Genomic DNA, 14,052 nt, shown 5'->3' on the forward strand with positions numbered 1-14,052 from the left:
GGCGGGAGGGGCGGGGAGGGGAGGGGAGGGGCGGGGCCGCGCAGCCATTGGCTGCCGGCTGGAGGGGGCGGGCCCCCGCCGCTGGGATTGCGGGGTCCAGGTGCGGGCGGGAACCCGGAGGGCGGGCGGCGACAGGGAAAGGGGGCGACCGACCGAATGATGGGGAAGGCAGAGGAGGTCTAACAGGGAAACAACTGTAGGGGGATGGTGCGTGGGCTGGCCCAAGGAGAAGGAATTAAAGAATGAAGGAAATGGGGAGGATGTAGGAAAACGGACAAGTCTGTTTCCCATCAGTAGCTACAAAGAAGGACACCATTTTCCACAAGTTTGTGTAGAGGCAGGTTCCCGCAATGCGGCTATTTGAAGGCCTGACCAGCTCAGGAAAAAGCCTTTAACTTTCACGTGTAGTACTTGCATTATGGCCACAAGGTGGCGCAGAAAAGTTCTCAGCAGAAAGGGCTGAGCTTCTCGGGCCCATTTTAGAAGGCGTTGCTGCAATCCCGTGTCTGTTGATAAAAAGCACGTTAAATTAGTCCTATTTTCACCCAGCCCTCATAATGGGAGGAACAAATGAAGTAAACATTTTTTTTCAGTTAAAAAAATACTGCTGATTTTAAACTGAGAATAAAATTAATTCCTACGAAAACGTTTATTTTTGTACTGATCGGGTAACTTACCAGTTGCTCATAGATCTCTTCAGTTATTTAGTGAATTAAATTGAAATGTAATGAACTAAGGTTTCCTATTTCTTCTTAAATATTTTTAAAACAGTGGTGAAGATGTGAGGTTTAAATGATCTTTGTAAACTCTTAACATGGATTCCAATTTTCAATCCTAGTTCTAGTTATCTTACTTTAGTTACTATGATTCATAGTTGCCTTAAATCAGATTTTAAGTTTGTTAAGCAGCAACGAACCTGAACCTTTTTTCATGCCAGTGGTTTAATAATGACGATCTTGAGGGGAAGGGTGACTACTGTCACAGGCTGCAGTGCTAGGCAGTATTTCTCACTGGTTTCCCTTAAAAGAGCATTCTACCCAAAGAGGCATATATTATTTTCATGAAGAGTGGGTTTTTCGTTTGTTTCCAACATTCATAGTCAAGCTAAATGTTTGTGGTGATGGACAACCGGTAACACCTGCTGGTCTGATTTTCAAAGCCTGTAGTTTAATCTGTATTTAGCGTGCAACAGAATACCACATGCCAAAGTGCTCAGCAGAGAATATAATTTTAAACTGTATGCTTTTGGTTTCAAGGGAAGAGTTCATCTGGAAGAAAATATCTGAGGATCATTATTAAAAAAACAGACAATCAAGCTAACTTTCTGCGATCCAGCCTTCCACATGCTATCTGGTCCTCTTTTCTTTTCCAAATAAGACAGTACAAATGTACATTTGAATTGTGTATGAAGCATGGTGTCGGCTGATGCAAAAAATTAGACGGTTTTCATAACTCATCCCTTTAAAATGCTCCAGTTTTATTCATTTAAGTAAATTAGGGAGAAGATGATAATTGTCACTTACCTCTCTTATTCCTTTTACTAAATGACACTATGGAGAAAGTTGAGGAAGTGATCTGAGTTCTAACAATGTGTTATTTAATCATTCATTCATTTACCAAATGTTTAATGAGTGCCGATGGCAGAGAATAAAATCCTTGTCTTCTCCTCCTGGAATTTAAAGTCTAGTAAAGGTAGATAGACATTAAATAAATTTTCACAAAAGGAAATGAATAAATTAGCAGCTTTAATAGCTGTATTAAGTGCAATAAATGGGCTAAACTGAGTGGTCTTTGCCCAGCTGTAAGGATTAGCATATCAAGAATAAAGTGAAATTCATATCACTTGTTATAGTCCAGGGACTCCTTCCCCTCGGTTCCTACAATTAACTCCTTTTAGGCCACTGGATGATACTTTTTCTTTAAAAATAACTGAGCATTTCAGCTGTCTGGTGGCTAAGAACATCTGATACCAGGAAATTTGCTACTTCCTCACCTGAACTATCAGATGTAGAGAATGTTTCTACTCACATACTGTGACAGAGACTGACCAGGAGTAATTTTTTTCTTGATTTTCTTGACATCTTGACATTTCATCTATGCAAAAGAGAGAAAACAAATACATTTCAAAAGAGTGTGGTATTTGAAATATAAATAATGAATTATTTAAATGTTTACAACCATGCTATACAGAATATCTTGATAAGATGCCATCTGTCTTTCCTTCCACTACTTTAAAGAATCTTTCTTTAGTTGATGGAATAACAATAAAGAATTGTGATCACTCCCTGTCTACCTGGTGTGATGTTAAGGTAAGACAGTACATTAGTTTAGATTTTACTCACTTAGGTCCAAGTTCATGTCTGAAAAATCTTCCTTGACATCAAATGCACACTGCACATTATCCTAGACACTGTTATTTCTGGATGTGTCATAACCAGAGCTTTGTTCTAATTTTTATCATAAGGTTGAGAAGAATCAGGCTTTAGCTTTCTAGGTGTCTGATTCTCAAAAACTTTGTTTCGGGCAGTGTTTCCAAATAGTCACCAATACTTCTTTGAGGCAATGCATGCTAATGCCAAGTGTTGCGTCTGCAGAAATAAAGGAGTGAAGAGAGACCTTGTGCCTGCCCCGCAGGCTAGAGGTTCTGCAGGATGTTATGGTCTAGCACGATCTTCTTTGGGTGCGGCAAATGTAGTTCTTTCTCTGTCCTTTCTATTGTTCTCTCCCTTCCCTGCGTCCATTTCAAAATCTGTGGCTACCAGTCCCTGTATGATGCCCCTGCTCCGCGAGACTGCCTCTTCCCAGCTTGTGGCTCCAATGTGTTTCCCTAAATACCTCTTGCTCTGCCAGCCTGACTTCTTCATCTGTGAGGAATTAAGCCAGAAGCCCATCAGAGTATCCTTCACACTGCCGCCCGTGACATTCCCTCCACCCCGGCTTGCATCTCTTTCGGGAAGGAGCCCGCCCATTCTGAGGAATGCTTGGAGGCGGGGATTCTGTTTACCTGCTGACGACTGAGGAGATTTTTTTTCCCCACCTCAAAAGTCTTCAGGTTTTCTCTCTCCACATCCGTCTCCTGGTTTCTCGTGCACTGGGCCCTCCTCATCAGCCCTACCACTCGTCTGAACTGGCTGAATTAAAACAGCTGGAGCTCATACCTCAAGATCCCTGCTCGTAAATCCATTTATAACTGGGCTTTAATTTGTGGCAGGATTTTTTTTTCCTACGGATTTTTATTTTGAGAATTTTCAAAGATATAGGAAAGTTAAACAGTGCAATGAACACCCTTCTACTCAGCACCAGAGAACTTCCTTGAGATGCTGTTTCATGTAGCTCTTCAAATTTTCCGTTCCCCTTGATTCACGTAGACGGCTAGCCCATGAGTGTTTTCATAGCAGGGTGGAAGCAGAAGCCTTCAGAAAGGTTGCCACTAGCCACAGGAGGCTGTTTAAGTTCACACTACAATTCATTCAAATTAAAAAGTAGATTCATCAGTTGTAGCAGCCCTGTTTCAAATGCTCAATAGCCACATGTGGCTAGTGGTTGCTGGACTGGACACGCCAGATTTAGGACGTTTGCATCGTCTCAGGAAATTCTATTTTACAGTACTTTAAAAGCCTTTTGGATCTTTTGCAAATGGATATGTTTATTAAAGAAATGACAAGGAACTATATTCAATATCTTATGGTAACCTATAATGGAAAAGAATATGAAAACGAATATGTGTAGGTATGACTGAAGCATTATGCTGTACACTAGAAATTGACACATTATAAACTGACTATACTTCAATTTAAAAAAGGGAAAAAATAAATCAAAAGAAAGGAGTCTGTGTTTCTTGGTGGGTAGGAGGAATCAGAAATGTGCCTTTGAGAAAAGAGAGGGAGGAGTCCTTTCCAGGAACGGGGAGAGAGATATAAAGCAATGGGTTCCCATGATTTCTGGAGATTCCCCTCTCCCCATCCGTGGCAATGCACGCAGAAGGAGGCAAAACGTCAGGTCAGAAAGATGGTTGCAGGGTGCACCCACCAGAGCTGGGTCTAGGATACTGACCTCACGGATCTACTTCAGTTTGGACAATAGCGGTGTCATCAGAGGCTACAACGGACTGGAGGGTCAAGAAACTTTCTCTTTCCTGAACACCATATAAGCCTCTTGGATTCTGGTTGAGTCCTGGGAGAAAAGATTGTATAATACTCAGTGAAAATTAATTTCCTGGCAATCCAGTAGGACTGATGCTTCGCTTTGGATTTTGTTAGATTTAAAAGAAGTAGAAATTTCCTGCACATGTGAATTTTGGGATTGAGTTCCAAGTTCACTTAAAAAATTGTGAAAACAGTGAAAAAATATATCTATAATATATACATATATAATTTTTATTTTTAAATAGCGTACATGTTTTTGACCACTGGGGAACATTGCCCTCCCAACATAAGGCAAGGAATGCTTTAGAGTAGTGGTTCTCAAACTTGAGCCAACATCACATCATATGGAGGGCTTGTTAAAACAGACTACTGGACTGCCCTGTGCAGAGATTCTAGCTCAGTGAGGAGAGGGAGGCAAAAATACGAATTTCTAACACGTTCTCAAGTGATGTGATGCTCTTGTTCTGAAGACCATGCTTTGAAAAACCACTGCTTTGACAATCATTTTAAAATATGATATTAAGACTATTTATTGACTACACTTTCTTCATCATTAAGGTATTTAATGGACACAGAGAAAAATCTGGATGGTGTACTAATAGTTAGCCTTAGCCTAGCATAAAAAGGTTTTATGTGATTTTAGGGTGTCAATAGTCGGTAAGAACACTTTAGAAAGTCGTCGTTTCTATGTAGTTGAAGTTCGTCATTTTATATAGTGTGGTGCAAGGGGATCCGCAATGAAGTTTAAGACCAAAACACTAAAGGGATTCCGAGATGAACTTAGCTTAGGTCCAGGCAGAGCTTGGTCCTCAAACCATTGGTTTAGGAGATGCTGTCAAGATGAGTGCCTGATTATAAAAGGCTCTAAAATCCATTAACTTGTTTCCAAATTGTAATTCAGACAATATCAAGCCGACTGAACTTGTCAGGGTAAGCCAGAGCTAGGTTTTACTTCAGAGCTGCATTAGAGACTGGGACTTGGGCTCCCTGATGAAAGACAGCCTCTCAAAGCAGAAAGAAATTTATCTTCCCCAGATTGCTAAGAACCGGGTGACCTTCTGTAATGTGGACATCTTTTTCCCCCAGACAACTATTATACCAAAATCAGTGGGTAGACAGAAGCTATCCCTTCTTATGAGAAATCCTTTGCCTGTTGTCTTAAAAGCCTAGAAAACTAATGCGAGGTTTACTTGATTCACCTTGTTAATTATGATCGTTTGTTTTATGCTACCAGAAATTGGTTTTATTCTCAGAAAAATAATGTTTTGAAAGTAGAGTGAACCTTGAAACTTCATGCCTTCCAAACCTTTTATTTTATGAGTGAAAAACCTAATGTTCAGGAAAGTTAAATGATGAGCTTAAGGTGTTGCAGTTTTTAAACAACAGCATTTCTGATCTTCTGGAAGAGGGACTAGGAACCTGTAGCTTAGGAAGTTTGAACGGTTAAGTAAATGTTTTTATTTAATGTTACATGTAATAACACATGAAAAAATATACACCAAGTTTTAGCAACATTTGTCTTCGGGCTTCTTATTTCCTACTGTATAAATTTTGTGGCTTTGACTTTGGTGCGTAATCATGTTTTGCTACTGTCATAAAAAACTGAGATAATTTCTACCTTAGAAATGAATGTTGCATTCTTCAGTATTATAAAATAAGAACTTTATTGCTGAATGAGGTCACTTCTTTTAAGTATAATTGTTCATGGATGATTTAAATTACATTATTTATCATTCACAGGATATGTAGTAATTGAATATATTCCTGTTTATAGCCTACGAATGGGCTAATAGTATTTGCCATACCTTCTCATTTCCATTCTCAAGTAGGCATTTTTTTTTAATAATAATATTACATCCCATGTTTCAGATGGTCAGTCATGCAGCTCCCACCATCTGAAATACAACATTGTTGTGCATGCTGCTTTGTGCTAGGTTCACTGGGGAAAAAAAGTATTATTGGCTTTATGTACTTAGTCATAAATTTCAAGATATTATAAAGGATGGATTCAGTGTAGTTTGTAATATCTATTCAAGTTGGTAAGTTGTTCATTTATTCAACTTTTTAAAAAGTGCAATGCAGGCACTGTCTTATACCACATAAGAAGGGCATGGTTCCTGCCCTTAAGAGATGTTATAGTTGTAGAATTATTTGTTCTAGAAGATGCTGGGAGATGAAAAAATTAAAGAGCATCCTATGATGGCCCCTGCTTCGGAGAGAAGCACCTCACTTAATCCAACTGTCTATCATAAAAATGGAAAATGTGAATACCTTTGACCTAGAAAATCCAGTTTCAGGAACTTATCCAACAGAAATATTTATAGAGTTCACAAAAATACAGGAACAGAGATACTCATCACAGCCTTGCTAGCTATACAGCGAAATTGGAGACATGTAAACATCCATCAGTAAGTGACTTTAATTGAATTTATAGACTGGAATGCTATGCATCATTTACAGAGAATGAGGTAGATTTGTAAGTGTGAGGTAGAAATATACTGAGATGTATTAATTGTAAGGTCAAGTGTAAAACAACATAAAATATTATATTATTTATAGTAACAAATAAAGAATATGTTTGCATATATATAAAACATTGCCTGGGCAGTTAGTCAAGAAGCTGTTCTGGGAGGAGAGTAGGACAATAGTACTTTATACCTTTCTGTACTACGTTAGTTTTTTTTCCCTTAAGTAAGAGGCATGCATTATTTTTACAACCTAACCAAAAAACACCAGCAAACTTCTATAAAATTTGCAAAGACCAATGAGTACTTGTCCCATTCCCTATCGTAACTTTTTAATACTCATGTGACTCGTAAGATACCATTAGGGGGGTTAAAAGGGTTCTATAGCCTTAAAATATTAGAATGGTTACTGGCCTAGAAGTTAATCTTTACCTCCGTGATCTCTCCTGGTATTTGTTGTTTGTATGAATAAACGACCACCTGTTGTTCAGATTCTCTGCCCAAAGCAGAAGTCCATTTACCGAATCCTTTGTCCCAGCGCAGAGCTGTTTTCCCCAGAGAAGAAAGGGGGACTTCAATTTTTACAAAGGTCTGTATGAGCTAATTGTTTCCCTGATATTAGAACTCATTTTCTTTTAGTAACTCCCATCACGTAGGCTGAAGATAAGCTGTTTTATTCTCTTTATTCAGCCCATATTGCTGGGAAATCTTTGGGTTCATAACAGGATCATACTGAACCTAACGCTGTAACTCAGGGGGCCACCTGGTGACGTGCACATTCTGACATTTGAGTATTTTATTAAGGACTATACTCAACTATTGATGAGTTCCTGAAGGCCTTGCACCTTACCAGGCTACCAACCACTAAGACAGGCTTTTCAAGACTTGCTTATTGTAAGACTCTCCTGGGGAGCTTTGTATTGATTTCTTCTACCTCATTTTAACAGTTCAACTCACTAGACATTTTTAGGCTCTTTTCTGGTGAGTCTGATTTAAATTGAGGTGAGACTTGGAACTATATTTTAAACTATTGCCCTGGTTGGCTTTTAGAATTCTGTCAGTAGTTTTTGTTTTGTTTTGTTTTGTTTTTTTAATGCACTTAGATTGCTGAAAGGTAAAAGAGGTTTATATAATAGGCCCAGAGACTTGGAATCCACCATATTGAAGTTACCGTTGGATTGATTTGGATACTTAAGGCATAGTCTGAAGAGAATGCCATGGAAATGCTAGGATTGTGGTGTGGTGGGGCGGGGAGAGGAGAATCATAAAGTTCTAAGATGAACTACTATATATAAAATAGATAAACAACAAGGTCCCACTGTATAGCACAGGGAACTATATTCAATATCTTGTAGTAACCTATAAGGAAAAAGAGTATGAAAAGGAATAAATGTATATATATGTATATATATGACAGAGACATGCTGTACACCAGAAATTGACACAACATTGTAAACTGACTATACTTCAATTTAAAAAAAAATAAATGAAATTCTAAGACATACCTAGCTAGTTTCATACTAAATTTCATGCAGTTAACTGCTGAATGAGTTTTATTTTAGCAAATTATAACATATTACATATAGAACAACCTCTGCTGTGTTTGAATGAATTCCCTCCTCACTCTCCTTGTCCTTGAGAGAAATACGTCTACATAATTTAACCATTCTCCAGAAATCCTATCATCCACCTCCTTACATGTTTATAGGATCACAATCTTATAGTTTCTGTGATCTGCTCGAGTGCTGCCCCTATTTGAGGTTATCAGTCTGTATAAGTCAATAGATACTTCTCCTGGGTGGGGCAAATGGCTGCCCTTAGGGCTGAGGTGGATTAAAGGCACAATCTGTTCGCCTTTAGAAATCTGTTTTCTGAGACTGCAAGAAATACAGCTGAACAAGACATTTCTTCACCACCTTAGACGAATGACGGACATTAATAATGCAGGTAAGGATCAGGCCAAGTGATCCTGAAGAGAAAACAAAGTCCAGAAGCCCTAATTCCTTTTAGAGGAATACATTTAAATGGGAAGCTCAATAGTTCCATCATAGCAAAGAATGAGGTGAGTATTCAGTTCTAAAAAGTCAAAACTCAATTTCTGGACTCTCACACCTTGAAAATATTTATGCATATACACAACTATACATATACTCACACTTGTCTCTGTGTCTATTTCTTTGTAGATAACAGAGAGGTACTATACATGTGCTGATGGATGTGATGTATATCCATTTAAATATTTATTACATATATTCAATGTTACTACACTGTACCGAGGCCAATTTTCATTTGTAACTTTTGTGATATTTTATTATTTTATATATCTTTATAAAGACAGCCCTCTGATAAAGTGTGTTAAGTAAAGGGGAAAAGACCTTAGAGGGGTAAACAACTCTTTTTACAAATAGAACTATTTAGAGCAATGCTAAAAATTCATTAACTTGCTCATTTACTAAATACCTAGTGACTACCTTCTCTGTACAAAGTACTCTAATACAGAGTATTCTCTCTTTGTACCCCAAGTGGTCATCCACCATTGCTCCATTTCCCACATCTTTCTTTCCCCCCTGGGGTCCCGGGCTTAGGGTCTGGCACCAGTCCTTTCTCCTAACAGAGACCACACCCTACTGCTTGTAGCCCCTGGGCGGTCACTCCCCTCAGTCCCATTTCTACCCTAGGTTTTCTACCCCAGGTTTTCTTGCCGTCAGCTGGGTAGACCTATGTGTGCACGTGCGCACTTGAGTGTGTGTGTGTGTTTAGCTCCCCTTCTCCCACACTTTGGAGAAGAAAAATAGCCTCATTTTGTAATAAAACACTGTTAATTAACCAAAAGTAACTGGGCAAACAATAAAATAAAAAATGTAATCTTTATTAGTTTTGCACATTTTTAATGTTGGTTAGCATCATTTAGGGTAATAGTAGCATTTTCCAGCATGCAGTTCACGAATACAATTTATCTAAGTAGTTTTAAGAAAAAGGGTGCCTATGGTTTGCTTCTGTAAGAAACACAAAATATCCTGATGTAATTGACTACGTAAGTTCACTACTCTGTTCTTGTGGGAAAAAAATTGCAAAACTCACATATTTAGAGCAGTCTAGAGCAGCCTGACTCCAAAGAAATGAAAACATAAACAGAAGTTACGAAAAAAGGACAAAAATGAAAAAATAAGAACTACCTTCAATCAGTTAGTGTAGGCACTACCAAAAATATAATAAAAATTTGTACCTTTATCCAATTGCAAAGCATAATTTGGATGAAAGTTGTGAACCTATTTTTGCCCCTTAAAATTATGAAATAATCTAAAATTAGCAAATGTAATAAAAAAGCAGAAATGTACAACTACCCAGTCTTGTTTTCATTTCTTATTTAGCAAATTTCTTCCATGAAAAAGTACTATGGACAGAAAGTAAGAAAGTGATTGTGGTATCAATCTTAACATATTTCCTCTTCATATTTATGTACATAATGCTGAAAAATAAAATAAAATGACTTTTTTTTTTTACAGTATTTATATTTGCTTAGAAAATTCTAAACACATTTTAACAGGTTAAGCAGTGGTTTTGTTTTTTTTTAACATGTCTGTACAGTCGGGCTATACACCATATGTTATCCACTTAAAATTTAAAAACAACCGAAAAGCTGTTAAAGTGCTGCAAACTATTGCTTAATGAGTTAAAGAAATGAGATCTGTTGAACAATTTCCTTGACTTTACCATTGACATATGGTTTCTCATATGAGATTCTGAGCAGTGGGAGAAACCTGATACAGCAGCATGGTAATAGAAACATGCATTGATAGCATCCAAACTACCTATAATGGTACAGAATACATTATATTACCTGTGTAAAGCTTGCACTCTACATTTCTTGTGGTACATATTTGATGCAATAAATACTGTGCTTAGGTCATTATTTGTTTGCTCAAACGTGCACCACAGGGTAAAATGACTATTTACATAATAAATAGCATTTCATTAGCATATACGTTGTCAACCTTGCTGAGCTGAAGATGGCTAAACAAAGTGCAGGACTAAGCAGAAATTTATAAAGGGTTCTTTTGGTCATTTCCGTCTTTCAGGGGGGAGCAATGCTCATTCTTCAGTTTTTTAAATACAATAAACAGAAACATAACACTTACGACTCCAGACATTTGAGCAAAGTTTGCACCTGCTAAGATTTAATGGGCTACCCACCCAAAATGATGGACTTGGCCTAGGGGCTGGATTTGACAAAACAAGATCAGCAAAGCACCTCCAATCATCACCTAATTACCCTCCCAGAAACATGGATGGAATTTCAGAACTCATTTGTTTTCCTTGTGACTTTTTTTCATGCATGATCTCTAGTGTAGCATGCCCTCATGCAAACCATGTCTTTATGCAGATGGGAGGGCCGTGTGTTTGCCATAACCCCCGTGGCATACCTGTTAAAGAGGTCCTTTTGCCTATTTCCCAGCAGAAACCCCATTTACAAAAATAGTCACATACAATAGACAACATATGGACTAAAAAAAAGATGAATCCACTAACAGATTTTGTAAAAATGTGACAAATGTGGCAGTTGAAATGCAAAGAGTGGATACAATTACTACACTAAAGTGTTTCATGTTTGACAACCCCCAGATTCTAGGTTTGCACCCCTTTGAACTGGTCCCTACAATCTGAGTAGCCATTTTGTCTCTCGTCTTCAGCAGTGTCAGCTGGTAGTGAGAACAGTAACCTCCTGTCAAGGTCGTCTCCCCTTTACACAGAGTCACAGTTTTCCAACAAGGGGTCACTGTCTGATTGTAGGCACTGACCTTAAGTAGACATGTGTAAAAACAGTCAGTTTGGCATTGACCTCCTAAAGGAGTCCTGTTGACAAAAATACATCACCTTCACAGGCTGTAAACAATTTGTCACCTGGTGATTTTTATTTATTTATTGTTTATTTCCCTTTGGCTTTTTCATCTTTGCCTTCCTGCTCGTGTTTCTCCACGATTGGCTTTGTTACTCGATCATAGGAGGGTGGACAAGCTGCTGTGGACATGGTCAGATCAGTTTTTTCTGTAATAGAGTTTTCATTTATTCGGTCAATTATCATGTCTTCTTTTACAAGAAGATTAGCCCCACTTTTGATTTTATTTTTATTATATGTAAATGAAGCTTGTTTTACAGTTCGTTTTAAAAGGTGGCGCCTGTAAGCACGCTGAATAATAACAGCGGACACCTCCTCTTGTTTTCTTTTTAAAGTTGTAGTTATTGGCTGATAGGAGACCTTTGATGGGTTGGAAGCCATGAATCGATCTTCCATCTGTATTCGAAGAGCGTCCATCTCTCCACTCTCCCCCAGAACCCGCTTCGTAAAAGCAAATAAGATGTCAAGACAGTGGATTCGGTCACCACTTACCATGGGCAAATCCATGGCAATAAGCTGGAGTTTGTTCGGTTGTGGCAGATTGAGGGGAGGTTCAAGAGCAGCTGCAAACTGAGACAGTTTTTCAAATTCCATGAACTGGGTGGCATCCGGATCAAACTTCTCCCAAACCTCGTAGAACATCTCAAAGTCATCCTCACTCAGGGGCTCTGCACTTTCTTCAGTAGCAACACTGAAGTTCTCCAGGATGACAGCGATGTACATGTTCACCACAACCAGAAACGATATGATGATGTAACTGACAAAAAAGAAAATCCCTACAGAGGGGTTCCCACAGTCTCCCTTAACTGAGCTGCCAGGGTTAACTTTATTAGGGTCACAGTCGGGTGGTTTACTGTTGAGAATAGGTGCTAGCAACCCATCCCAGCCAGCAGAGGTCGTGATCTGGAACAGGCAGATCATGCTGTTGCCGAAGGTCTCAAAGTTGAACATATCATCAATTCCAACTTCCCTCTTAACATAGGCGAAGTTGGACATGCCAAAGATGGCATAGATGAACATGACCAGGAAGAGCAAGAGGCCGATGTTAAACAACGCAGGAAGGGACATCATCAAAGCAAAGAGCAGCGTGCGGATCCCCTTCGCCCCTTTGATCAGACGCAGGATTCGGCCAATCCTGGCGAGACGGATCACTCGGAACAGGGTAGGGGACACAAAATATTTCTCTATCAGCTCAGCCAGAAACATACCTATGGATAAAAAATGAGAGCATCAACCAGTGAAGAAGTTATCCATTAAAATAATACTCAAATTTATGTTAAAGCTCCAAGGTAAAGTTCAGAGTACTAAAATTGAGTTACCTAATCTAAAATGTGACAAACATATTACATATATATATATATATACATATATATATATATATATGTATATATATATATACACACACACACATATATATTACATTTTATAAATAAACCTTAATTTTGACATTCAGCATTAAATTTGACTCAGTATTTGCTATGGACTAAATTGTGTCTTCCCCCTAAGTTCATACGTTAAAGCCCTAACTCCTTAAGGTGGTGGTATTTGGAGATAGGGCTTTGGGAGATAATTAAATTTCGATGAGGTCATGAGGCTGGAGCTCTCGATAGGATTAGTGCTCTTAGGAGAGAAGACACTAGAGAGCTTGCTCTCTCTTTCTCCCTGGCCTGGAGGGCATAGTGAGAAGACAGCCATCTACCAGCTAGGAAGACGGCTCTCGTTGGAAACCAATCACACTGGCACCTTGACTTGGACTTCTGGCCTCCAGAACTGTGAGAAGATACGTTTCTCTTGTTTAAGTCACCCAGTCTGTGGTAATTTATTATGGCAATCTGAGGTGACTAAGACAATGTTCAATTCAATAAGGATTTTATAGTACCTTTTTAATTTGAGGGAATAGCTCTAGACTATTTTTAGCTTACACAAAATCCCAAGACTGAATCTAACAAAATAAGTAAAAAATTCTCACGTCTGTCTGAAGAGCAGTAGCCAACAGTATAAATACGTGTTTATATGAATATAATGAATATAATTTTTTTCTGAACCTGCTAAATCATATACCCTCTATTCAGTCCTTATGTATCTAAAAGTATCTGTAGCTTTTAATGCTATTGTCGTCTCTCCATGAACGTGATGCTTCCCTAAGCTTCGACTATAATATTCTTATATATTTTTATATGTGCTCTGGTGCATTTCTAAAAGGTTTTAAGCTGATGCTCCTTCTGGTTTCCTGTGTCTGGCATTGGTCTCTCAGTTATCTTCTTTAAAGCTTCTTTCTCCAGATGCCTTTTAAATAATGAAATAATAATTGAGATGAAGAGGAGCTCAAGAAACCAAGTATCTCTGAGTTACACTAACTCATTCTGTAAAAAGTGTGTGTACGTGTGTGGTGGGGAGGAGACAGTGAGAGAAACAGAGGTGAATGCAGCTAAGTATCCTATTCACGACTGATTACACCACAGATTAGTGTGGGAATTAATGACAACACATGAGTTGAATATAAGATTAACTTTTTGGAGGGGCAAATGGCATAAAAAGCTGCCCA

At 38.4% G+C, this 14,052-nt stretch overlaps 1 protein-coding gene across 1 annotated transcript in view; it reads right to left on the reverse strand.

The window, feature by feature from the left end:
• Positions 1-9,458: 9,458 nt before the first annotated feature.
• Positions 9,459-14,052, reverse strand: part of LOC102524652 (sodium channel protein type 1 subunit alpha) — a 170,019-nt gene continuing 165,425 nt past the window's right edge. The window contains exon 29 of the mRNA XM_072961100.1: positions 9,459-12,715. Within this exon, the coding sequence (XP_072817201.1) occupies positions 11,538-12,715 (1,178 nt within the window). The 3' untranslated portion in view covers positions 9,459-11,537. The remainder of the gene's footprint in view (positions 12,716-14,052) is intronic.

This window comes from Vicugna pacos, chromosome 5, assembly GCF_048564905.1.
Source record: "Vicugna pacos chromosome 5, VicPac4, whole genome shotgun sequence".
Classification (NCBI taxonomy): domain Eukaryota; kingdom Metazoa; phylum Chordata; class Mammalia; order Artiodactyla; family Camelidae; genus Vicugna; species Vicugna pacos.